General features: G+C 41.1%; 1 protein-coding gene and 1 long non-coding RNA gene across 4 annotated transcripts; one reads left to right on the top strand and one right to left on the bottom strand.

The window, feature by feature from the left end:
* Nucleotides 1-37: 37 nt before the first annotated feature.
* On the bottom strand, nucleotides 38-22,875 carry cep170ba (centrosomal protein 170Ba). Of its 3 annotated transcripts, XM_041812402.1 has the most exons (19): nucleotides 22,691-22,875; nucleotides 21,619-21,756; nucleotides 18,225-18,314; nucleotides 17,321-17,399; nucleotides 15,229-15,287; nucleotides 14,212-14,362; nucleotides 11,250-11,378; nucleotides 9,848-10,339; nucleotides 8,821-9,752; nucleotides 8,484-8,642; nucleotides 7,919-8,057; nucleotides 6,240-7,799; nucleotides 4,439-4,691; nucleotides 3,956-4,088; nucleotides 3,475-3,609; nucleotides 3,303-3,391; nucleotides 2,267-2,360; nucleotides 2,146-2,197; nucleotides 38-2,057 (listed from the first exon to the last, which is right to left on the bottom strand). In XM_041812402.1, the coding sequence occupies exons 2-19, from the start codon at nucleotides 21,721-21,723 to the stop codon at nucleotides 1,834-1,836; spliced, it is 4,875 nt and encodes a 1,624-aa protein (XP_041668336.1). In that variant the 5' UTR covers nucleotides 21,724-21,756; nucleotides 22,691-22,875; the 3' UTR covers nucleotides 38-1,833. The 3 variants fall into 3 exon arrangements, with proteins under 3 accessions (XP_041668336.1, XP_041668337.1, XP_041668338.1); XM_041812403.1 differs by lacking the exon at nucleotides 8,484-8,642; XM_041812404.1 differs by lacking the exons at nucleotides 18,225-18,314; nucleotides 21,619-21,756; nucleotides 22,691-22,875 and adding an exon at nucleotides 14,839-14,909 and having other exon boundaries at nucleotides 17,321-17,383.
* LOC121526082 lies at nucleotides 22,716-25,255 on the top strand. Its single transcript, XR_005993286.1, has 3 exons — nucleotides 22,716-22,802; nucleotides 22,884-22,946; nucleotides 25,132-25,255. It is a non-coding gene; the product is annotated as an uncharacterized LOC121526082 (long non-coding RNA).
* Nucleotides 25,256-26,744: the final 1,489 nt, after the last annotated feature.

The following is a 26,744-nucleotide window of genomic DNA, read 5'->3' as shown; positions in this document are numbered from 1 at the left end:
TGGAAAAAAAAAATCAAAGGAAACCTCTTTTGCTTGATATATTTATTGAAAAAAGTTGAAATCATCAGCTAACAAAAAACATAAACACCAGCTACCAATATTACATCCAAATCATTCTGGGTGAGAGGAAAGGAAACTGAATATCAAAAAGGAGGAGGGCAGATTTGACATACAAGACTTACATTTCAGCTCTCAAACCTGCTGTAGCTTTGACTTAGCTGGACTAAAGAAACAGGGAAACACTATCCCATAGAAGAGTAGCAGCAAAAGGAAAAACATTCAATTTTTGCATATGTTTGTAAACAACCACATCATCCCACACAGCTCTGTGGCACTTGTAGGTACTTTCCACTTGAACTCACACGTGTCCAGTCAAGACTGGGGAGAGGGAAAGGGAAACCTGCTGATGAACTGGGTTGCCTTTTTTGTGCTTAAATAGCAGCAAATGTTTACAATCTACAGGAGAGTAAAGGCTTCAGTCTGCAGCATTTCAGGTTGAGGGGAAAAATGTTCGACTACATTAGTGCAAAAGACAAGATTGAGAGGTAATTTTTAGGGAACAGACATCTTTCCATATTTACATACTGAAGAACAGAAAGTCACAAATCAGATTTACACATCTATACCAACAATTCTATAATTTGAGAACACTACTTCTGTTATGTGAGGACCGCAGATTTGAGGATATAAACCTTACCACTTATCGGCTAACCAAAAGGGAGGTACAGAGTGATGAGCTCAGTCGTAACACGAATGAATGTCAGCTGTTCTGTCTTTGGCCAAACTTCAGAGCTAACTGAGCCCTTCGGTCATGAAAACAACACAATACAAAACAGCTTGAACCCCTAAAAATGTTTGACACAAATAAAATCACTCTTTTTAGCAGGACAAGAGGAATGCTTAGCTAGTCCTGTTTTATAGCCACTTAGGTTTGTTGTTGCCAAGTGACTAATCTAGAGAATGAGCCCCTCTGACCATTCAGGCCACACATTCCTGGGGATTTTTCTTTTATTTCCACTTGGACAAAGTGTAACATCCATCTACAGGAGGAGAGCCTGGATAGCTGCTACACTAGGATTTTTTTCAGAATAAATACTAAACAAAATTGCCTGTTTTGAATCATTAAATGGTCTGGCACTAAAGTCTTTATACCCACTCAAATTTGGTTGTTGTGGTTACAGTGTCTCACAAAAATCCCTAATAAATACTTTTTACATTCTTCGATAAATCTGGTCCACAAAGAGAAAAGTGGCAAACAAATACAAACATAAAAACACGGAGGAAATGCAACGGGTCAGCTGAGGACACAAGTATACAGTGCACTTAGGCCTGCAGTTTTGACCAAAAACACACATCAGAGGACTGATTTGATTTGTCACTAGACACAGAAATCTTAGTAATAAGTATATTTCCCTGAGATTTTAAGCCCAGGCTGGTTACAAATCACCCATGAAATTAAAAAGGATCAGTTTTATTTAGGTCATAAAGATTGGAAAATAGAGTTTTGACTTGTATCAAAGAGTATCAAATAAAGTTTGGAGGCCTTTCAGAGATGTGTGTGAGGATTATTCTGGTACTTCCTTAAATCGTCACCTCATGCAGGCCTCCCACTGAGCTCACTTCATGGGTGTTTAGTGCAGGTGTCAATGTGACTTACACCACTTTGTAGGTGTGAAGTGCTTACAGTGCAGAAGTCTATGTGTGTTTGGATGTCGAGGAGGCTACAGTTCTGTGTATCACTTCCCTCCTCTTGGTTTCATCGTGCACACCTGTTTGTGATTTTATACAGCAGAAGTTCAGCGGCAGGAGGAACCTGTGAGTTTGTGTCTCATTTCAGACCAGATATCCCTGTCTGAGATCGTCTGGTGTCACAACTGCTCTCCTCACACTCTCGCTGGGCTTCAGGCTGCCGAGACGTTTAGATGCATTGTGGACTGTTCTCCAGTCTCGTGAGGATGGAGCTTTGGAGGGCGGAGCTCCAGATGATGAGGAGACAGCAGAGGATGAGGTACTGGATGCCTCTGGCTGTTCGCTGGGCTCCATGACTGTGTTTATGACTACAGAAAGAAGGGAAAATAGAGTTTTGCTGAAATCAACTGATGATGTCTTTTTTCAAAACACTTCTTAAGGATTAGATTAACTCACCCTCAAGCTGCCGTTGAACTCTCCTGAGTTCTTTCAAGATGGACGTGATTTCCTGAAACACAGATATCCTGTTAGACTCAACATACAGAATTCACTAAAACTGAAAACTTAAGACACCAACCTTGTTGGAGGTTTTCACAACAGGAACTTCAGTATCAGAATTGACCTTTGCCTCAATGTCTTGCCAGATATCCATCCTGTCCTGGAAGAGTACCCTGCATGCAAGAAGTCAAATGCATGTGTTAGAAAAAATCCTCATGAACTGGAAGTCAAAACACACCATAAATATCGGAACAACTTTCTGCTTGACTGCATCTCTAGACCAGTGATCATCAACTGGTGGCCTGGGGGCCATATCAGGCCCCCCAAATCTTCTCCTCCAGTCCCCAACATATGATTTCATTCAGAAATGTGAGGGGGGAAAAGAAGATGTTGGGGGTTTTAGGGTATCTTTTGTCTGTTAATGCCTACAGTGATCAACTCAACCCCAAAACAATTAAGACTGCAAAAGTTTTATTAGGAATAACTTCATGTTTGATCAGTTTTAACACAAATCCACCTGTTAGCTATCATAAGTAAATATGATGCATGAAAAACATGTAATTATCAGTCCAGTCCTGATTAAATCAGAAAGTCTTCTGTGTCAACTTCTCACTTCAGGCTCTCAGAGAGTGTAATTTTCCTGCCTGAGAATCAAAACAAAAAACTTTTCTTCCATGTGTTTTTCACCAGTCGTGACGCCTATTAGTGTCAGACTTAGAGCTGGACAACATGGTAGTCCAAGAAATAAGTAGCTAAAAGTAAGTAGCTAAACAGAGACATCATGGATTAAGTTGGGATGAGAGTGCAAGATTCTCCTTGAGCTTTATATAATCAATAAAGAACTTGTCTTTTTCCTTTCTTTAAAAAATAAAATACTTTGGTTCACTCTCAATGTGAACTTTTAAACCCAGATGGAAATCAAATAACTGTCTTCTTAATCCCGTATTCTGATCAGACTGTAAATATATGTGTTGACTCACTCAGATCCATTACTTTAATAAGATTAGTGGCTCAGTGCTGTCTGGTTATCAGACAGGATCAATATGTTTTCCATGAAGCTCAGAGTGAGAAGGAATAATGGATGTTTATGGAGCTGTGTTTGAGAAACATCTTACTTTATTTTGTCAGCAAGTTGCTCAGTGTTTTCTCTGATGGCAACGATTATCTGAGACACCGGATTCAGCATCAGATTATCCACGATTAACTGCAAACAAGACAAACCACAATTATCACAAAGTGATACAGATAACAGAGGCTATGACAGTGAGGCAAAGCAAGGTTTCAGACCTCATCTCTGCTCCGAGGTCGCTCCTTGGAGTTTTGTTCACGGTCACTCGAGGTCTGATCGGGCTCCTTTGTAGACGTAGAACCAGGTGGGACTCTGCGGTAGTTTAATCCAGCCTCTGGAATATGGTGAACCAGCTGAAACACAATCAGACCTTAAATATAAGTATTATGGTAAGGGGCAGATACGAAGATATGGATAGTGCTTTTGCATACACACAAGGTGAAGAGATATAGCCTTTCTAATGTAATTTAAACGGAAACCTCAGAGAGGGAGAGATGTATGTTCCAAACTGCACCAAGGCAAAAAAACAAAACAAAACAAAACAAAACAAAACAAAAAAACGTGTATTAAAAAAGAGCTTGAGAAATATGTCCTAAAACTTAAGAGTGCAGTTTGTGTTAAAATGGACAAAAATCACTGTCATCAGTTTTAATCAGATTTAATTCTTCAGTGTTTGAGATCAATGTTTCTAAGATATACCTGTTCATGAGCGGTCACTTTAGAGCTGGGTGCACTGTTCTCCACTCCAGGGTTTTGTGCATCGCCATCACCTGCCACATCATGGATCTCTCTAGCCAAAATGGCCAAGTCTTTAGCCAAGTCTTGACTCAGCCTGGAAGGAAGGGGACATGTGTAGCAACGATGGCTGAAATAAATAACGTTTATTTCTATTTTTGAATTTCACTCTGCTTATTTTGGAATCCTTAATCCCTTCAAGAGCTGTGCTAAGAGGTTGCATAACAAGTAAAAGAAACAGACTGGAAAGTTGAAGGGAGAGTGACAGCGTCTGTTAATTGAGGCTTGGTAATAACACGAGTCCCCTGCTCAGGGAATTATAAATCTTATATTTCATATTATGTGATTCAATGCGAAAATGTTGGCATAATGCAGTATTGGCCCCTAGTTATGTAACAATTGGTCTTCAAATTAACAAAGGCACTAATAGTTCAAAATATTTTTTACCGTGCAATCTCAGCGCTGTGATTGGACCAGTTGTGGTAGGTTTCCCCTTCCTGGCGCTCCTCCTCAGAATCTCTGCCGTGGGATTTAGGGCGCAGGGTGACCACCGGCTGAGACCGTGGTCGAGGCTGATTACGTGCACTGTTGGTAGCTGAGAAGGGTTGGGAGCGTTTGTGTTTAGGAGTGCTCTGGTTCGAATCAAACTCTTCATCTGAGGTAGAGGCATAGTCAGAGCCTTTTTGACGTCTCCTGGAACCTTTTCATCGTGAATTGGTTTGAGTTATGGAGGGTTAGAGAAGAGGGGCAGAGAGAAAGAGATACCATGAAAGAATACAGATGAGAAAATACCACTACGTCTTTTAGATCTCACCAAAATCCTTCCCAGTACAAGAGAAAGTGAAGTTGCTGTGGAAGTGTTCATTTCTGCCGTTACATTTGATCAAAAAGATGGTTCAGGTTTACTTTTTTGAGATTCAGAATCATTTGCAGACTGAAATGAGCATCTGACTTCCATACCAAAGCAGCTAAATTCAGAAAAGTAGAGTTTAAAGAAGATCCTTTTTAGTTGTATACAGCATTTTCATCTGGACAGCTATTATCATGGAAAGAGCATGTCATTTATTTTCATAAAGTGACCAGAGCACTGCGCAGATGAAGGGAATTGTAGTTTTATGTGAAAGGTATTGCAGAGTAAGGATCTTTTTAATTGTTGAAGTGAAACAACAAGTGCATGTCTTTGGAGCACAGTGTGTATGCATCACTACGAAGAAATATCAATTCGAGTAAGTCACCCTGTGTGCGGAGGTGCATGTGGCACGGCATCATGGCTGCAGAATGGGGTAGTTATGACCACAAAAATTGAAGAATAACCTGTTTTAATTAACATTAAAAGGGCATGGTAGTCATATGCCCAGCAGACAGCCAGCTGATCCCAATTATCACCTCCCAGGTCCCATAGCCAATCACAGCCCTTTCTCTTAATACTGGGGTGATTTGACGTACTTCTCATTAATCCCTGCTTGCATTGGTGCTGATGCACCATGCCGCTGCTGCTGGCAAAGCTTAACCTCCTCCACCCCAGCCTCCTCCTTTACAGAATAAAGCTCGTTTCCCTTTTATATTCAGATTCATGCTACTATGGATTAATTGCTTTTGAACTACTTTTATTGTATTCAATACAAATTGTCATAAATGCATCTATCCATATGGGGGTTTCTAGCCATATGCTCTCTAGAAAGTCAAAGCATGCTACTTGACTAACCCAGGGAGCATCTTTGAGCAGTGCCTTCTCCGCCAAGTAAAACAGTTTATCAATTTTGCAATAAAATGGTTAAACATTTAATGAGAGTGTTCCTAAAGGAATTATATTTTCTTCTATGTTCTCAAAAATACACGTAGTGCCTATACATGTGTGCTCTGTGCCAAAAAATAAAAGGGGTAAAATCAAAGTTCAGAGAAAATTTGAGAGCTACCTGGGCTATCTGTTGCACTGTTAAAAATATTTTGTTAGTTTTACTAGCAGAAGTTAAAGCATAGAATCTATTCCCAAGTGGCACTTTATGGAAAAGTATGCTCACAAATAGAACCCAGGGATTATTTTCTGAAACAGAAAATTGACTTAAGATCATTGTGTAGTCAAACCAATTCACCGCTGAGGTTGATTTTAAGGGCTTGTAATTCTTCAAGGGATGTATCCCCCCCCCAACAATTCTCAGTTTGACTTGAACAGAAGTAAAAGCTAAACCAGTAGGTGTGTTTTGTATCAGGTAAAACAGGTATGTGAGAGTGTTGGTTTCATACTCACTTGCTGTGCTGCTCGCATATTTGGCACTACTAGATCGTGCGCGAGTGACTGGTGTTTTATTGAGTGGTGCTTTCTGTGGCCTCTCTACCAGCCTTGGTACCGGAGCGGGTGTCCTTGAAGAAGTTTCGGTGTCACTGGGTGTATTAAACGAGCTTGTCCGCCTACGAGGCATTGCTAGTAAATCTAACCTAGAGAGTTTCTTGGTTTCCTGGGGCTGTTTAGCCTGGGCATTGAGTGCTTCCTGGTACAGCTTGTCTGTTTCTGTGCCCTCGTTGTCTGAAGCCTCTCCCAGCCGTGCCCGGCGGAGCATGGATGCTCTGGTGGGTCTTGGAGCCGACAAGCTGTTGGTACGAGTCAAAGCCTGGGACACTCTGGAGGTCTTTCCATCCTCTTTCTGGAGTGGAACTATGTATTTTTTGCTGGTTTGGTGGTTGTAAGACTCCTGATCAGAGTGAGGTAAGCTCGGAGGGTCATCACTCAGATCTGTGGAGCCATGTTTCCCAACACTACGCCTCAGTCCAAGTGGTCTCTGCACAGATTCAGTTTTAGTGTTGCTGTCTGATCCCGGAGTGCGACGCTTATTTAACGGCGTGGACTGTTGACTTGAGTCTTGACTTGCTAAACTGGCTGAGGATGTCTCTCTGTGGAAGCCGCTAATGGAGGATTTAGTCAGTGTGTTTGGCCTCGTCTTATTGCTATGCTGACTGACTGTGCTTGACGTATCTACATCAGACTCACCAGAGAGAGAGTCAGCTATTGGAGATGGGGTTTTCCCTGACTGACCTGACTGAAGTTTAGCCTCTAGAGAAGCTAGAACATCCTCTGTCTCTTTGAGGAAAGAGTGAGTGTCCTGATTGCATACGTCATGGAATGATTCAGGGTCTGTGTCTCTCTGAACAGGCTGGCTGGAAATGTTGGGAAGCCTGGCATTGCTTGGCCGCTCCTTGGTGAAGCTCTCTTGTCTGATTAATGGAGATACAGTGCGCTCTTTAGACTCTGGGCTCCGTCTCTCCTGGTCTAAGACGGGAGCAGACATGCAAGGTTTGATTTTTCCAGCGTCCTGAATGTTTCTTGATTTGGTCAATGTGGCTGTTGAAAAAGTTTTGGGTGTTTTTCTATCAGTCCTTGGATTGTTTGATTTTAGGCCCCCATTTTCTGGTTTTGATGCAGCCTCTTCTGACCCGATGTAAAAGGACGTAGACTTGGGTGCAAGATTTGGTTTGTCTACAGTTTTCCTTTTTTCTGTGTCAGACAGCGGCCTCCTCCTTTGCTCAATGATGGATCCATCATCAGACCTGCTGGCATCACTCAGACTGTCAGGTTCGACATCATCCTGCACTGATAATCTGTGAATTTCGTCCTGAGACCTGGGGGACACCATGCTGTCCTCTTCAACAACAAATGTTGAATGCGGGTCATAATGAACATGAATGCTGGGAGTTGGCATGTCACTCTTCTCCCCCTGCGGTGCCTTGGGCAGGATACGCCTTGTTCTTTCAGAGTCAGCGCTGCTGCTGTGATGTCTGGTGAACGTGGCCTTGTGGACTATGGTATTTCGTGCTGAAGTGAAACAGTTTAAATGCATATTAACCACACATACTGAAACTGAACGTCATTCATATTCATTGGGGTGTCTCATTATCATTTCAAATAGACTCATGTCTTGTCAGGTGGCTTACCCCCTTCTGACAGCTCCATCTGGGGGGGAATGTCAAAGAGGCCAGACGAAGGGACGGAGTCTGTGTAGCTGTCTGCCAAGCTGGCCCAGCAAGACATCCATTTAGGAGCCCCTGGTAACACTCCACCTGCTGGCTGACCCTGCATGAAATAGCATACAACTTATCAAAATATCAAAAAGGATAGAAGAGAAAATATTTTCAAGAAAGCACAGCCTGAGTTAAGATTTCCCATGCAGGAGTGAATCTGACAGGACATACTGAAGACACCACACTTTCATTTCTTTTATGATTCACTATGTAGCACAACTGTTTAAAAGAATAAAACACCATGACTCTATTTTCTTCATATTTGGTTAGAAGGAAAACCCCAAACAATAAAGAACCCAGAATCTGTGAAAAAGATAAGACAGACCTATAAATCTTTTCAAAGAATGACCAATAGATAGAAGAAATCCCAAATCAAGGCAGCAACATATACTGATGATTGTGGTTAAACAGGTTTGATTGAAACTAGATTTTTTTGATTATTCCCTCTGCTTTCGTCACCCTGTGTAGGAAGGGTTACCTTCACCAGACTCTGTCCCTGCCCTGGTGCCCGCCTCACCTCCCCACAGCTATTTTGTCTATGTTGCGTTCCGCTTTGAGCAATTACAGGCCTAAAAGCTGATGATGTCTCTCCTTCACTCTGGCTGGTTCGCTCTGGGCTCTCATAAACACCAAATACCTGTCAGGAACAGAGCAGTGCAACCAGATGAGAAATGGGACTCCCAAAGTGTATGGAGTCTGGGCTTTCCCCATGAAATTAAGAGAAAACTGCTGACTTTTTTCCTTGTAGTACCATATGATTTTTAATTGTACCAATGTTTCCTGTGGTGTTGATATGAGCAAAAAGGTAAACTTGCCTGATTGATCTTTTTCCGTGCTTCTTCTGTCTCTCTATCTTGAACGTCTGCTTCGATGGTGTAAGTTCCTGCATCACTCAGACAGTCATCGTCTTCATTTCTGGGGCTCAATTGGGGGCTCTTGACTTCCGAACTCTGAGGTGCAGGGGGCATCACAGGAGGCTTAAGGGGAACAGGCTGGCGGATTGGAGAGGAAGTCTGAGGCTGGTAAATATTAGGCGGGCTGGATTGGGATAGTACAAGGGTCTCAGATTTAGCCGTCTCTTTTTTAGCAGCTGTAGAAGGACCAGGTGTATTTTTGTCCCATGTTGCAGTAGCAAATGATTTTGTCTGTTTAAAAACTTCAGCGTTAAATTCCTGGGTGAGCTTAGATCTCCGGCCTGCACTGCTGAAGGGTCTTATAGGAACAGATGATGAGGAGCGAGAAGTAAAGCCAGTGCTGATCCTATCCTCTGTCTTCTCCCTGCGCAGAGAGCCAGCCCTTTGGGGCCCTGTGGGAGCAGGGCCTTTCAGGGGGACAGTGTACCTTTGGGTTGGGGGAGTGCTGGGGACACGAGCTTGCACCCGTCTCTCCCCTGTGGGACTTGTACTCTTCCTTGGCTTCTCCTGCTGGACCCTTAAAGCTGAGGGCTCAGGTGAGGACGGGTTATTGGTGAAGGACTGGGAGCGTTTCTTTCTTTGGTTATCATCAAAGAATTCGATGACAAAAGCTTGGTGAGGCTCTGACTTGCCAAGACTGGGTAGAGACTGAAACTCAGGTGGGGAGTAGGATGAGTGCTCCTTGGAATCAGAGGTGCTGTAGTGATGTGGGAGGGAGGCTCTCAGGGGTTGCGGAGATACATGGGACCCAGTCTGAAGCTCTGATTGGAGGAAATCATTTCCATTGATTGCTGGATCACCAGAATCACTGTGAGCACCATCTTGAAGGTTGGCTAAACAATAAAAGAGCACAAGACAACTTTAAAGCTAGTACATTAATGTGTATAACTCCAGTGTTGGTAAAAAAACGACATTTTCACAAACTCACCCTTGTTACTGTGAAGTAATGGCTCGCTATTTGAGCTGTACATGTCTTCAGCCTGTGACCTCCTCCTCATCATGCTGGCATTACTCTGAACCAGCCAATCAGCAACTTTACTTTCTGCTGACAGCACCTCAGTGGGGGTCGTGACGACCTCTGAGGATGGTAGGTTTTGCGGCTGGCGTAGAGAAAACTTGGTCACATGGTCCTTGATCTTCATTTTTCCTGGTGTGCATTCGTCAAATTCAATAGTGAAAGAGGCGTGGCTTTGGACCACAGGGGGCGTGGGGGTTGAGGGGACACACTGAGAGGGATCTGGAGTGTCCTTTGTGGGAACCTCATGAACATGTGTTTCGGGTTTCTTGGCAGGCCGCTGCTGTAGTTCTTTTGTTGGGATCTCAAAGTAGCTGGGCTCTCTGCGGTACGAGAAGATGGATTTGGCCTGACTGTCGGACAGAGAGCCGTTGACCTCATATCGGGACACGTCTTTAACAAGGTCTGGTAGCAGTGAGGAGAAAACAGCAAACACAGATGCACAACAAGCATTAGTGATACTTCTAAACACTGTCATCCCTCTATATACCGGTTGAAAAAAATTGTAACCTTCATTCATATTTTCAACCCAAATCTGCGGTGAACAAAAGAGAAACAGCACTGGCTCAAATGCACATAAGTGTTGTTTTATTTTGAAGTTTATATAAAGGTGGGTGCCTTGGAATTCTCTCTGTTGCAGTGATACCAAAACAGGGATCAGCACAGCTTCCTATTTCTTATAAACTTATTGAAGTTGAAAATCTGGTATCCTGACAACTCTTCAAATAATTATTATTTGCTGCATTACCAATATACTCTTTTAATTCTTCTTTTGAGCTCATAGTTAAAGCCTGATAATTCTGAAGCTTTAAATTAAGATGATTGGGGTGTCACTGTAATGCATAAGTGGGGCCCACAAATGTCACATACTTTAGCAGTTAGATTGACAAAACAATTACACCAGTTTGTCTTTGGGTGACAGTTGGATGTGGGCAAATATCACTCCAGGAGCAGAGAGTCCAGCACAGGGTAGCTAAGCAGGAATAATCTGGGCAACATGAGGAAAACAATCACTCTCCCTCCCCCCTCCAGCAGCTTTTAGAGACATAATCCATCACGAGGCAGACAAGCAGTGCCCACTGGTTTGGCATGGTATAGCCACAACTGGCTCTACACCTTCAATCTCTCAGTGACCCATGAAGGGCATCAGACAGCGAGTGATAGAAAAACGGGTTGCTATAAATTAGGATGCACAAAAATCTCAAGTGACTTTCTGATTTAAAAAATAATCACTTTAAGCCTGATACACTTCAGTATGACTATGATAAATATATCTTTGGCTTAGAAACTTTAGGAAGAAAACACATTCTCTGACCTGGAGATCCTTGTTCTGGCAATTTTCCACCTCTGTTCTGCTCTTTGTTGGCTGGGTTCTCATCTTCCCCCCACCAAGACGGCTGGCCGTAGAGAGGAGAAGGCTTGGATATCGGAGAATCTGTGACACCTAACAGATGGACATACAAACACAAGCACAAAAACAAACAAACAATTACCACTAGGCCCATGGGTTATCAGGCACCGGGAGCAATGGAATAAAAGAAGAAAGTGCCAACCAAGATCTGTATTTATACTGCCTCTTTAATGAATAAGGCAATAAGTTCATGTACGTCAGTCACATGTTAATGTAATGTTGTGTCTGGGCTTGGCTTTGCAACGGCAAAGTGTTACACAATGCTAGTGTTCAAAATAACTTGGTGTTGCATTTCTAGTAAGCTTTGGGGTTTTACTTTTCCAACACATTCCCATAAGGCACAAAGAGGGGTGAGGGGCAAAGCAATGGTATCACGCAAGCCACCAAAACATAATCCTTCTCATGTAAATCAGGGCAAAGCTAATCCCAAGCTTTACAGTAAAAAATATAAATTGTATACAGGATGCTGTCTGCATGAAGTGAGATTTCTTATATAACATATTTTTGGACAATGACCCTAATATACACTTTAGAAGAAAGAGAGTGGATTTTTATGATGTGGTGTCTGAACTGGTGTTCGGTTGCTGGCTCTCCAGTCCACACATCAGGCCGTCAGACCTATATGGCACCAGTCAGATAATCTAGACGCTGCTAATCGGCCTGATACGCAGGCTAAATAAGCTTGTGGAATAGTTGAGCCTCCACATTAAAATCCAAATCATCAACAGCACTTGACCACTGTTGCCTTGGACACACAATAAGACAACAACACAGTGACCAGAGAAGCAGCGTGGCATGTTACCAATTCCTTTCCCATTACTCAATCCTCTCCTTTTAGCTAAAGAAAACATGGGTGAGTGTCACTACTGTTGTGGGCCAAGTAAAGCACTGAGCACTGTTCAATTTGTATTTCAATGAAGGTGCAAATGTAACCAAAATTTCAGTTAAGTGCAAAGTAAACAAAGTTATAGACAGACAAACACTGTTGGTGTTGCTATTAAATATTTTAAAGCTTTTAGAGACATAAAAGTCAGAGAGCTGAACCAAAATTAGCCCAAAATAAAGGAATGAAAGGACATTTTTTCAAAATCTATTTCTGGTTGTCTGAATAGACCCCTACGAAAAAAGTAGTAAACAGCTTTTTGACAGCAGACAGTAGTTGATAGTAGACAGATAGCCAAATTCAACCATATAACATTAATGGTCACATAAGCTCAAGGTTTTGATTATGTTTAGGATAGGTATTGACATTGGTTTACCAAGGAAAGACTTACGACTTACTTTAGAAATGTTGCCAAACTTATTAAGGCACAACATGAGAGACAGGTCAAAAAGAAAGCAAGCCATAAGATTTTTTTAAATCAAGTAAAGCTGATTTGTACTGTATCATGAAACATGTGAACCATCTGTCTCATGCCCTTTAACTACATACTTCCCAGCCCCAGGTCTTGGCAGTCACACTGTACAAGTGAAGTGTCCTGCCCTGCAGACAGCTGGAGGATTGGACACACTCCACATCCTGTACAGCTGCAGGGAAAAACAAGCATGAGCACACAGAGGAGAAACACAGCTCTCCCAGGCCTTTCAGTGAGAGTATTTTAAATTATATGTACAAATGAATTCAACAAACACTTGATCATGGTTCTAAACAACCAATGAAGACGAAACAAAAGTTCATACAAACTGCTAACAAATTTTGTCAAAGTGAATTAGCTTTGCTAAAGTCAACAGAGAGGAGCAGAATCAGACTGTTATCCAAAATACTTTATCTTCTTGTGACTGTTCATTTAGTGGGACAGCCCAGGATACTTCGTTTATCTCACTGGTAGACTGTGACTGGGTCACAGTAACAGGACGTCGCAGGCGGTGGCTGCATAGCCCTTAGTAAACATGGCTTCAGTGAGCATGTTCAACAAAGGAGTTTGCAGTCACTGTTGTACAGGATCTCTGTGGTAAGCTTATAGCTGCAGGACATACAACTGTGCACAAATCCTAGTACAGTGTGAGACTGCTCCTTTTTTCCCAAAATTTCTGCAGCTCAATGACTTGCTTGTCAGGCCCTCTGCAGGATGTGAATGTAATGCTGGAAAAGTCCTATTTTAAGCAGCAGTTGTAGATTTCCCTCTGTGCTCACAGGGGCGATTGTGGAGCAGAAGGCACGAGAATTGCTAAATCAACAACAGCTGGAATGGGTTTTGTCGACGTGAATGAGCTTCATTCACAAAGTGCTGCTCTTGAAATAACAATTCTCTGACGGCCTCACTGTATTCTCCACTATACAACAGGATTTACTCAGCCCAGTTTTAGGCTGAGAGGGCATGGACATAGAAGCAGGGACAAATCCACTACCAGGAAAAAGGCATCGACCAAAAGCTTTGGCACTTTTGTAATACTTCTAGGAGTCTTGTTAAACCATCATCACTGAGTTGGCAGTTCCCCACCTCTGTCAGCACTCAGGCATGGCAGACAGAGATAAGACTACTTGTCCTTAACTCTTCACCCCTCAGCTTGTCTGCCAAGCTCTCACTCATGCTTACTTGTTCTGCCAACTGTGGGATGTGAAGATCTATTTCTTTACTGACACGCCTCAACCTCTTGGCTCAGTCTAATCCCACGCTGGGGAGGCTCTTAATAAAAGAAGCCATGACCGCCTTATCAAGCGATCTACAGCCAAAGTCACGCAGCACAGGGACATACACATCCTTCCTCTCCCTTATTTATGTGTGGGGACATGGTATTCAAATCCTCTTTAGTTACACAAGTTACTCTCAGGGAATAAAAGCAATTAACTTATTAGTATCAAGCTAGCAGCTTCACTCTGAATATGGCCTGCTGTGAAGGAAAAGGTGCAGACAGAGAGGTTTACCTGTAAGAGACTGGGCTTTTCGTTCCGCTCTATCTGCCTGTTTTACGTTGGAAAGAGAGCCTTTACTCTTCTCTGAGCTCTGCTGTTTTTCCTTCGTCTTGGCCTCCAGGGCTTTAATACCAATCTGTAACTGGCTGGTGTACTTCTCATGCTGTTGGAAAAAAGACAAAGGGGAAGCAGGATGTGATAACCAACAATCTGTACAGCTGTAACTATAATCAGACATACTGGCACAGCATAAGGAAGAACATCCTATGAGGACTCTGTACAGAGTAACAACAGACACCTTTTAGAACATGAAATTTCATACAGCAGTGTCCAATCAGAGTTATACATTTCATATGGATGCCTTTACTATGAGTTTATGCAGCATTGTTGGGTGCCTTGAGCAGTAGCTTACAGTTCACACGGTTCTGCTATAGTGCTGAGGTGGGGGGCTGGGCATGAACAAGTCTACAGATGACAAACTAGATGATGATGATGTGTAAAGTATTTAAATATTCAAGTATATAAAACACTGCACATAGGCAGTAAATAAGGTCTACTTCAACACGTTCACATAAGTTATCCAATTAGTTTAAAGCTTGGAAGCTGATCAAGGTAAATAACGACTCTTGGCATAGGAACCTGACTGGATAAGAGCCCAAGGGATCCTGACGAACTCAGGTCACTCACAGGCAACATCACCCTTCATGGCTCTGATAAAAAACATACATAAAGTCAGCTATTTTACTTTTTTTTTTCTTTGGAGATACATTTGAATCTCAGGTGTTTGGATTTTTTGTCTGACAAAGACGAGGAGAACTGAGTGCATTGGCAACATAAATGTGTATCTTTACAATCTTTCAATAAGCATTTGTAATTGTGGTTACACGAGGTGACGAATCAATGCAAAATAAAAAACTGAATTATTCATACAAAAAATGATTAAATATCACTACATTTTAAAACCACCAACAAGGGTCTAAGGCAAGCATTTCTACTCTGCAAGCCTGCATACCTGCTAGTATTACTTACTTTAAGAGCTTCCTCCGGTACCTTGTGCTGACTTTTCTCCAGGATGTAAACATGAGCATGTGAAGAGGAGTTAAAGTAAATACACTGGACTATATTTCTGTGGTAATGCATCTGTTATATATCTATATCCGTCAGGGATTTATCTTCGGTGTGATGTACACTCACCAGCCACTTTATTAGGTACAGCTGGTCAGTTGCTTGTTAACACAAATAGCCCATCGGCCATGTAGACATGGTCAAGACAACTTGCTGAAGTTCAAACTGAGCATCAGAATGGGGAAGAAAGGGGATTTAAGTGACTTTGAATGTGGCATGGTTGTTGGTGCCAGACAGGCAGGTCTGAGTATTTCAGAAACTGCTGATCTACTGGTACTGTCATTCATAACCATCTCTAGGGTTTACAGAGAATGGTCCAAAAAAGGTAAATATCTGGTGAGCAGCAGTTGTGTGGACAAAAGTACCTTGTTGATGTCAGAAGAGAATGGGCAGACTAGCTCAAGATGATATAGAGACAACAGTAACTCAAATAACCACTCGTTACATTCAAGATATTCAGAATACCATCTCTGAATGTACAACATGTGAAACCGTGAAGCAGATGGGCTACAGCAGTAGAGGACCACACTGAGTGCCACTCCTGTCAGCTAAGAAAAGGAAACTGAGGCTACAATTCATACAGGCTCACCAAAATTGGAAAATAGAAGAAGATTGGAAACTAGAAAAGCACTCAGAGAGCGCAGACCTCCACCATAAGCCCTATCTCCCAATAGTAAAGAATCCTTTAAAAAACTCCTGGATCCAGATGGTGATCTGGATCACTCACAAAAATCTAATCAATTCTTCCTTATGCCATTTCTGACATTTCCTGAAAATTTCATCAAAATCCGTCCATAACCTTTTGAGTTATGTTGCTAACAAACAAACTAACAAACTAACTAACAAACCCTGCTGATCACATAACCTCCTTGGTGGAGGTAAAAATTTTGCTCTGATGAGTCTTGATTTCAGTTGTGACATTCAGATGGTAGGGTCAGAATTTGGCATAAAAAACATGAAGGCATGTATCCATCCTGCCTTGTATCAACAGTTCAGGCTGCTGATGGTGGTGTAGTATGTGAGAGATATATTCTTGGCCCAATTTAGGCCCCTTAGTACCAACTGAGCATCGTTTAAATGCCATCCCATGCCATCCCTTTTATGACCACAGTGCACCCATCTTCTGATGGCTACTTCCAGCTGGATAATACAACACACAAGCTTCAAATAATCTCAATCTGGTTTCTTGAAAATGACAATGAGTTCAGTGTACTCCAGTGTCCTCAACAGTCACCAGATCTCAATCCAGTAGAGCACCTTTGGGATGTGGTGGAACAGGAGATTTGTATCATGGAAGTGCAGCCAACAAATCTGCAATAACTGTGTGATGCTATCATGATATGGACCAAAATCTCTAAAAAATGTTTCCAACACCTTGTAGAAACTATGCTACAAAGAATTAAGGCAGTTCTGAAGGAAAAAGGAGGTCCATTTTGACAGAGGAACTTTCAGGACAAGGTACAAACTCAGTGAGCGCTCTTCCACAAAATCTCCCTTTGCCTAGCTTTCACATTCTCTCCTAAGCAGGTTTAAAGCACTTTTACAGCTTGCAAACAGATAAGCCATGCAGACCTGTTGCAGTTCAAACAAGCTGCTATCTTCAGTGTCCCAGTCCTTAAAACATTAATTTTCATTGGCGACATACTGATTAAAAACATTCCTAGATGTCTCCCCACTCATGACAGCTTTCTTCTCCACATTGCTATCTTAACTAAGTTTGAACATTCAGGAGTTTTCTCCTCTGAGGGTCAAAGGGTGCGGGAGATTTTTCAGTCAAGAGTTGACCATAATCTAAAACCCCTGACTGAAAACCAAAGGGGATTAACACGCCGATGAATCTGAGGACCGCAGAGGGAAAAATAAAATGGAAGACATTTTTAAGTGCTTGCTGCCAATCACCAAGTTTATATGCTCAAACTGAAGAAATGACACTCTACATCACTGAAATCTCACAATTAAAGTTTGGCTTTAGATGAGTTGTATAAAGAAAGGATATCATAGCCAAAGCGGATGACATCGGAGAGCTTGAGAGTGATGTAGGTCTGGTCGGGAATTCTCAGGTCATTCACAAATGTCTGCAAAATGAAGAAAACAAAATTTAACTCTTTTAATTTCACTGTTAATTAATAAGGAATTTGTTGATTCACAGGTACAAGGCTTTAATTCCTTATGGCATGCACCCAGGTACAGTAAGGTGCTTTGCAAATTGCTCTTTCTCTGTGAAAGCAAATCCACTAGCACACTGAAATTCTGATGAGATTATGTTGTTATGCAACAGTCTCCTGAAGTTTTGAGAATCCATAAGAACAAGTTGAAATACATGCAGTTTATGTTTGTTTGTGGATCAATTGGCCTGTCTTCTGCATAAACTGACGAGGGGAGAGATAAAGTTAATCAGCAGATCACTAAATGTAAACTGAGATGATGCTACAAGTATGCAGGGGAAAGAGTAAAGGTGAAAACATAATTCTAAACAGACTAAAAGAAGATAATTGGAGAAAAAAAAACTTGGATTTCAGTCCATCCTTGCAACTGTTCTGCTCTGATTATTTTGGCTGCAGTTACTGAGGCCAAAAGAAACACTCTGTGGGAACAATGAAGGGTTTCTCCCACTGCTCAACCCTGGATTTTACAGGGATAATGGTGAAATGAAGTGGCAACAGGGCAGTGAAGGGAGGGTGGAGGGGGAAGGCTACATAGTGAAAAGGGGGTCCAGACCAGCAGGAAAATCCAGTCTCTTGATAACCAGTGTACTACCAACCGTCCCAGTCTCTGGCACACATAACGAGGTAAGAGAACTTTTGTGGACTCCAGTCTTTAGGGAGCCCAGTGGCTGGCTACAATATCACTCTGTTCTGAGGCCAGAAGTCTGACACCAGACTAGAGATGGACTTACTCACCCCATTCAAGCTGCCCAGGTCCTTTACCATATGTTCATCTCTGTTTGTGTCATAGTTGATGACAGCATGCTGTTTGTCCACACTACGAGACTGCAACAGAAGAAAACCACAAGTGATTAGAGCTAAAGCAATGAGTTGACCATCGGAAGCAACCATGATCAATTTTAAAAGTAATGCACTAGGCAATCCATTACTTGCATTTAGAAAAGTAACATTTCTTCTATTCTAATACTTTTCCTTTGATTAAGGGATTTATCAACAAAGCAAAACTGGTGGTTTATTCATCAAAGAAAATATTGTTATTTGCATCCTGTGTTAGTGGATAAAAGAAAACAAACACCCACGCACTGTCCAACTTGCAAATACAGCACTGGAAAAAAGAAAGCTACTGGAAAACATGTTTATTTTTCTCTTGTTTAACCATTTACAGGCACATATAAAAGTTTTTATTTTACCGTATCATTTCCCTACATCCAACTTCTCTACATTCAAATAGAATATTTTGTTCAGTTATTTCATTTTTAGATCAACATCTGGTTAAGAAAACAAAAATGTTGCAGTACTTGCAAGAACAAAAAAAAAAATTAAAAAACAAGTTCAAAGCCATTTAATGCAAATGAATGTGCACATTTAAAGGAGACATATTTTACCCTTTTAAGACAAGTTTATATTGCTCTCAGAGGTCCCAAAAACATGCCTGTGAAAACGGAAAAAAACATTCCAGTATTGGATTTTTGCATGTCTAAAAACCCCTCTGTTTCACCCCTTCTCAGAACGAGCCGTTTGTGTCTGTGGCTTTAAACGGTAATTAGCTATATGACTCTGCCCCTGACCTCACCCCTCTCAGGAAATGGATGCAGCACTGGTGATAATACAGACACTGTTTTTTTTTCCCCCCAAAGTTTAGACCGGGATTCGAACCATCCATCTCCGAGACAGTAGTCAGCAGGGTAACCCACTGAGCTCTCCATCATCAGCTGGTAGCTGTGAGGATCAGTAGAGGGGAGGGCAGAACTTTCCTCCAAGTGGGGGAGGGCCAACCAAACTTGGGGGCGGGTGCTTAGGCCCCTGGTGAGGTCGCTAGATGTTAAATCTGAGAACGGCTTGTTTCAGCACACATTTTCTGAAAGGTGGAGAAATAGAGGGAGAGAGCGAATGGATTTTTCTGGTACTTGAGGGGATTGTGGACAGGCCAGGGACACATATTTGTGTTAGAAAAGCCTGAAAAAGTGATTTTTGGATAATATTTCCCCTTTAAATTTCTGATGATTTCTCTACAACTGTCTTGTTTCATGAAACAAATGTGTGAAGTATTTTCTACCTTGCATTAAATCATTTTAACTAAGTCAGCTAAAAATTCTCAGTACACTGCAAAAGCCTGAAACTTCATACTAGCGACCTTCAACTGGAGGCCAGAGGGCAGTATCAGGCCCCCTAAAGCTTTTCACCCCAGCCCCCAGAAGATAATTACATTTAGAAAACATGCAGAGGAAAAACTATGTTGTGGTTTCAAGGGCATCTTTTGGCTTTAAATCTCTGCAAGTATTAAAACAACCCCGAAGTGATAATATTACAACAGTTTTATCAAGAATGACATAACAGTTGATGTGTTTTTACAGAAATCCATGTGTCAGCCATTATTAGTAAATATGATGATGACTTCAGTCAGTTTTGATTAAATTTACAGATTTCCTTTTTTTTTCATTTAAAAGCTCTTATAGAGGGAATTTTTTTTCCTGCCTGAGGAAAAAAAGAATAAAAACATAATTTGTGCCCATGTATTTCACCAATCAGGACGTATCATATAAGTGTCAAACCCAGTGATGGACCACATGACAGCCTTAGATATATGTAGCAAAAATATTTTAATTGCCAGTATAGGTAATAAAGACAGGTCTCACCATTAATGCCTAAAAATCATGTGCATTTTGAAAGAAAATACGTATTCTAATACCATCATAGGTTAAATATACCAAGATATTTAGTTTATTTCGAAATCTGGCCCCCACAATTTCTGTCAAGACCCCTACTTTATACCAATAGGTGCTCATCGTCAAGAGGATGTCATCATTTTCCAAACATGGCCTGGATAGCACAGGTCATTGTGCACATTCACTGGAGGAAAAATGTGCTTACTCCCTAACCTGCTTTCATCAATTAGGTGCAAACTGTACACGTGACTCCAACTGACTCTCTCCTCATTAGTTACTCTGGGCCCCTTCATCACAACAATTATCAATGATTCAAGATGACTGCTGAACTCCAAGCTTTGAATGGTCCATTTACAGGCTAGTCATAAACTCTCCTACTGACTGATAAACAGCATAGATTCTGTAGACTTCATGAGAACTTCGAGCAAATGTTTTACAAAACATTAACATAGGTTTTTCAGTCAATTTTCAAACTTGATTCAGTTAACTAAGCTGAAAATTCCTGCTTTGGTGACCTTTGGCTTGAATTTTCCCCTCTATCACACAGTAAATGTTCATTTCTTTGGCACACCAGGCAACAATAACTACAACTCTAGCTAGACAATGGAATGTTTGTTGTGAGAAGCTTATGGTCTAACCACCAACCATCTTTAATAAACAGACACTACTAATCAGAGACATGTTGTCATGGAAAGCCAAAACATTCAGTCCCTCAGCTCTGCTATTAGATGTCACTTAGCTTACATTCAGTCTCTGCTTTTCATGCCAAACAGGATTCTCATGTAACACACATTTAACTACAGTTTGAATAGCAAAAATGCATCAGGCTACAAACAGAAAAACACAAGATTAAAGGGTTGAAGTCAATTTGGAGCACAGGCGAGCTGAGTGTGCCAAATCAAGGAGCAATCCTCCATTACTCTGCATCACTTCAGACCTGGAGAAGCTGAGGTTTTTCCTGGATCCGGTGACGCCTAAATGTGGACATGAGCAACTTTTCTATCTAACTGACCACTGTGGTTGGCTTTTTCACTAAACACGGAAAGAATAAACGTCTGCCTCTCACTGAGCCACATTCCTCTTTCACTAGTTTAAATACAGAGTGAGCAAAAATGGGGTTGGAGAGACTCATACAAAGACCACAGATAGATTTGTGCTTATGGCAGAAAGTGCATGAGAAAACAACACAGTGGAATGCTTTGGCTGTTTTTAACTCATTGTTTGAAAGGCTGTCAGGGGCAACTTTGCGTGGAGGCACCGTCACTGGGTTACACACTCTGCAATGTACATATATAACATGCAGGCACTGGTGTTTTACACATTTATGGGACAAGCTGGCATGAGTGAGGGATAAAGAGCCTCCTAAGCATTTTTGACACATCACAGTGAGCTCATGGACACGAGACTGAGCATAAACACACACTCCTTGTCAGACCTTTTCTTAAATAAACAGAGTCACACACCTGCAGCATTAGCTCGCAATCTTCCCGGCCAACAAAGATCATCTCCCGTGGCAGCCGGTGGCGTGTACCAGAGCTGCTGACCAGGAACCATGATGTAACACTCATGTTGGGGTCACGAGTCAGGATCCTCTTTGCATCCTAGATAGATAGATAGATAGATAGATAGATAGATAGATAGATACTTTACTTATCTTGAGGAATTTTTGACATCCAGTAGCTTACAAGACAACATCATATATCTGTCACATCTAATAACCCTACACCTAAACCTATCCAAAAACTTCAATTATGCTCATACAAAATGAAAATTAAACCACCACAAAATATGAGAGACCTGTGAAGCAACAATGCAGCAAATCGGACCAGGAAGACTTTAAGGCAGGGCAGCCTGAAGATTAAATGACTGATCTAAGTGGCATTTAGCACCATTTTCTAACTTTATTACTTGTGTCCTTACTTAGTAGCAGGTCTCCTAAAAACGCTGCAGTTGTTACAGCATGCTTCAAAGTGGAGATTATTGAGGGGAAGTCATCGTGTCACCTTAATAAGACCTGTTTATACAACTAATTCCAGCCTGTCTGTGTTTTCTATTCAATTAATTCGTTTAAACAAACACATTGAACTTGTTATAGTCAGACTTGTAAGACACGACCAGGTGTGAACAGAAGTCTCGGTATGTCCGCACAGCCCACATTTCTTTTATTTGCCATTGAATAAAACACACAGCTTATGTAAATTACGTTATAAAGAGTGACTGTTCAATGAAGCATGCTGGGAAACCTGTTGCAAAGTGGAGCCTGAGAGCAACGCTAGCTTACAACATAAACTTCCATAGCCTACGTTTACTTCCTGTGTTACCTCTGCTACCTCAATATTACGCGAGGGAAATATTAGCCATAGAAAGAGTTTATGTATTTTAAATTACAGCCTGCTTATTGTATCTTAATGGCAACACTTATTTCCCCATTTGCTCACTGTTTGAATCCGTCGGTTACACTGAGGTCGTTAAGCTAACGTCTGCGAATAGACCGAAACAAGCTTTTTCCAAGGGTTTGCTCCCAACAGGACATACCTTTATCGCCTGCTCTGTCCAGCTCCTCAGTGAAGCCAGTGTTCAACGTCTTACAGCAGAAGAAATTCGACGACAGACATGAATAACAAGAGCACCAGGTGACACTGTACAGGTAAATGTCGTCCACACCCTCTTCTTCCACTGGGAATGACAAGCGGCTGAAACTCTCCTCCAACGCCTCTTCTGCCGACAGGGTGACGTAGCCAGACAAGTCCCATCAAACGCTTTACGAGTTTAAGCTGAGAGGGTCGGTGAGGTAAGAGCTCTCACTCTGATTGTTTTTTAGATATTGTAAACCCGTGTAAAAACTGAAATCCGTGTTGGAAGTAGGAGTAAGACGTAATAAGTAGGAGCAGAGCAGCAAAACTAACCACGAGAAGCATACATAAAAGATATGTATCAAGCATTATGATTATTTTTTTGTGTAGGAATTAACACTTTATGTTAATAATGTGTTAAACATATGGGGGCACAAGTCCTCTACTTAAAAAGTATTCATTTATTTATTCACTAATTACGTTAAATCTGGACATTTTAAGTCTGTGTTGTGTATTTTAACAAGATTATCGAGGACTTACGTCAACGCCAAAATGCCAGTCCACTCTGAAAAAACAATCAATAAAATTAAAAACATCAGTTTTATGGATATTTATTTTAATTATATTTTCATGTAAAAATAACTTTAATTCAAAGGTGTTCGACCCCAAATGTGAATATTGGTAGAAGTGTTATAAAAATAATCGTACCAAAGGCAATATTGTCTTTTTAACTTTATGTATTTCAGCATATTTTTAGATCTTACTGTATTATTTGAAAGAAATTTGGATACAAAAAGAATAACTGTCAAGAATGAACATGCAAAGCTGGTTGTTTGTTGTGAGCTTTTTTCTCCCGCTTTTCTTTTATCACATCTAAGTCAATGGTAAGTATCCTTGATGATGATGAGCGCCGAATAACCGGTCTCGAATTTTCAGCGACTCGTTATTACTATATGCGATCTTTGGCTGTATTCACAGCCGACGGGACTTTGTTTATCCTGTTTCACGTTGGCATGGTGTGACAATCAATAGACAGGATAATTTGTCAGTTTAAAGGTAAAATTGGACAATCAAGCTTTGTAACAACGAACTTAATTAGCAGTGGCAAATAATTCGTGAAATAATTATTTTCAGATATTATTATTATTATTATTATTATTATTATTATTATTATTATCGACTTATTACTATATTTAAAGCTAAATAAGATAGCAATAGGCTAAGTAAACATTTTAGTGAAATACTTTAATTCGAAGTCTATCTTAACTATTGCTCTAAGTTGGCAAACGAAATACTCTGGTATATAGATTTAATATCAACAGTTTTAATTTTAACACAAAACGCTTCGGTCCTAAGGCCGCTAGATGGCGTTATAGTTTCATTTTGCTCCATTTATCTACAGCTCACCATAGTCACAAGATTCACTTGCGATTTAGGACCTATATGTTTTCAAGGTTTATAAAAAGAAAAGCAAATGCATTAAAAACAAACGTCCCATGGAACAGTACTTACAGGAACTGTAACTTACCCAAAAACCTCTGTTTGTTGCTGCAGTCAGTGTCTATGAGAAAAGGCATCCCTTCAATGCAAGTATATGGTTTAATAGCTTAAATCAAAGGAGTCAAGTGAAAACTAAGTGAGAAGATGAGTGTTTAGTTCGGATCTATTGTCCTCAGCAGAGTCAGACAGTATGATAAGTACAGGAAGGTTATTGCAGAGGAAGGGGACATGGTAGAAACCCTGCTGCCTACTGATTTCAATAAATATCTTCAAGTTAAAGCTGAAAAAGAGGGGCATGCCTATAAGGTCTGATTTGACATTGGTAGAGGGTTATTTAAAATGGTGTGATTAAGTCAATTTACACGCTCAAGATCTAAGCTGTTACATCCTGTACAATTTGGAGATTTTTCCCTTTTAAACACGCTGGTTTTCCCTCCACTTAGGTAACTCCTGCTCTCAGCTCTGTGAGGGGGCTTGTAGTCAACAGGTTGGACCTGTTTCTTCAGCCCTGACCTCTGCCACAGTTACACTCCCCACCCTCATATGAGCAAAAACCCCTGCCCTTTACCAGTTCAAGACCTTCTTCAAAAAATTCTCTAGAATCATTAGAAACATTATTTTTGTCAGTGAAAATTCTCAGCTATCCAGGTCATATTAATTCAAAGCTTGATCCAAAGGGAAACCATGCTTGGTTGGTTTAAGGTATGGCTCCTCCAAAAATGTTTTTATTTATTTATTTATTTTGTTCTGAAGGGATTGGTTGAAAATCTAAACTGTGTTTGAGCCACAATGTGATCTAGTTGATTAACCTTGTCCTGTGTGCTCCTTTGCTTTCACCTCAATTCTCCTTTAGTTTTTTGTTTGTGAAACTTGTTTGGTTATGGTTGTATGCTTTTTGTGCAGCTGCAGCAGGGTGGTGGTGCATCCAGTGAGGAGAACGCAAGCTGAAGCACTGTGACAGGCAGCTGCAGAGTGTATGCACAGCATAGCAAGCTGCAGGCCTGTTTCTGTGCACTTTCACAGAGTGACAAAATAAATTAATAAAGCATTACTGACTCAATATTTCTGCTTATATGTAAAACAAAAGGGTGTCTCTAAAGTAGAACATATATGGGAGCTAATGCATTATTCCATTGGCTTGTAGTCTGTACTCTGTACTCTACATGAGTGGCATGCTCCTCACACCCAGGGGAGCCAAGCTGCAGCCTCCAGCTCTGTGTTCTGTTTGGGGCCGTGCAGCTGGAGTCAGGTTAGAGAGGGATGCTTGTCAGGTGAGCGCCACACTGGGCCAAAGCTCGCTCTCGCCGTGTGCCGCTTTGCACTACAGCTGGCCAAAAAAGACAGACTGTGAGCCCTGGCTGTCAACATCTGCTCCAGAGACTCTACCATCTGCCCAGGGGCCCCGGGTGGTGGTGGTGGGGGGGGCCCTCTCCTGTCTCAGACCAGCTGCAGAGCCCCAGACGTGGACCTGAGCAGTCCTGCAGAGGCAGTGAACACAGCCAAGACACAGTCAGAGCTGCTGAGCGCTGAGACATTTGTCTCAAACACTTAGATGAGTTTAATCTGCAGGGTGTGATCACAGTGAAGTGAAGATAAACAAATTTCCTGGACAGTCATAACAACAAAAAAAAAAAAGATTTTTCAGGAAACTGAAGTTACCTTGTAGTAGAAAAACCTTTAGTGTAAATCTGGTATAGGAGAATCGAGGATATAAACCGTTGTCTACAATTCTCAACACATAGTCAAATTATGATAGTGGAGCAGATAAGCTCTAATTTGAAAACATAATGTACACTTGATAAAAAGAGTCTCAAACTAAAAGCATTTTTTTGTAAGGTTTGCTTTCAAATGTAGAGGGAAATAAGATTTGGGCCATGAAATCCAAGATGGCTACCAGACCCCTCGGTTTTCTTGTTCAAACACTCTACCTTTAATAGTCTAAATTCAGGAACCAGTTAGTTTTTAAGATATTTAATAAACAGTGTACAGTCAAAGTTTTCAAAGTGCCATCAAATAACTTCTTAAGTTGAATCCCAAAAATATTGAAGTTGGTTAGCTAATGTAACTTGCTAGTTTGCTAACCTAGCCTAACTAGCTGGGTAGCTAGCTGACTACTTTCTTGTGTAGTCGACCAAGTACTTGTTAAAAATCTATTTCACAGAGTTGGTATTTATGAGCGGTTGTACAGTATGTCTAAGTATTCAGCCATCATTATGCCAATAAAATCATCCCACAGCTAGCTAGCTAATTGAGGTAGTTATTTTAGGGCGACCGCACATCCTGGTTCAGCTGGGACCATCTCAATTTTAAGCTCCCTAACTTGCTCATTTTTAATAAACCCAAAATATGTCCTGGATTTCACCAGTCTATACCCTGGTTTTAACAAAACAAAACAACGTATCATGCTTACAATACATATTTTTGTGTTTTAGTCTGTCTACATGATCAGTGTTGCTGCTGACAGGTAAACTGCAAGTTATTGTCAATGATAGTTAAAATTAGAATATCAAGTAAAA

This window comes from Cheilinus undulatus, linkage group 18 (genome assembly GCF_018320785.1).
Source record: "Cheilinus undulatus linkage group 18, ASM1832078v1, whole genome shotgun sequence".
NCBI lineage: Eukaryota > Metazoa > Chordata > Actinopteri > Labriformes > Labridae > Cheilinus > Cheilinus undulatus.
Note: the sequence above shows the minus strand (reverse complement) of the source record. Positions and strands in the feature narration are given on the sequence as shown.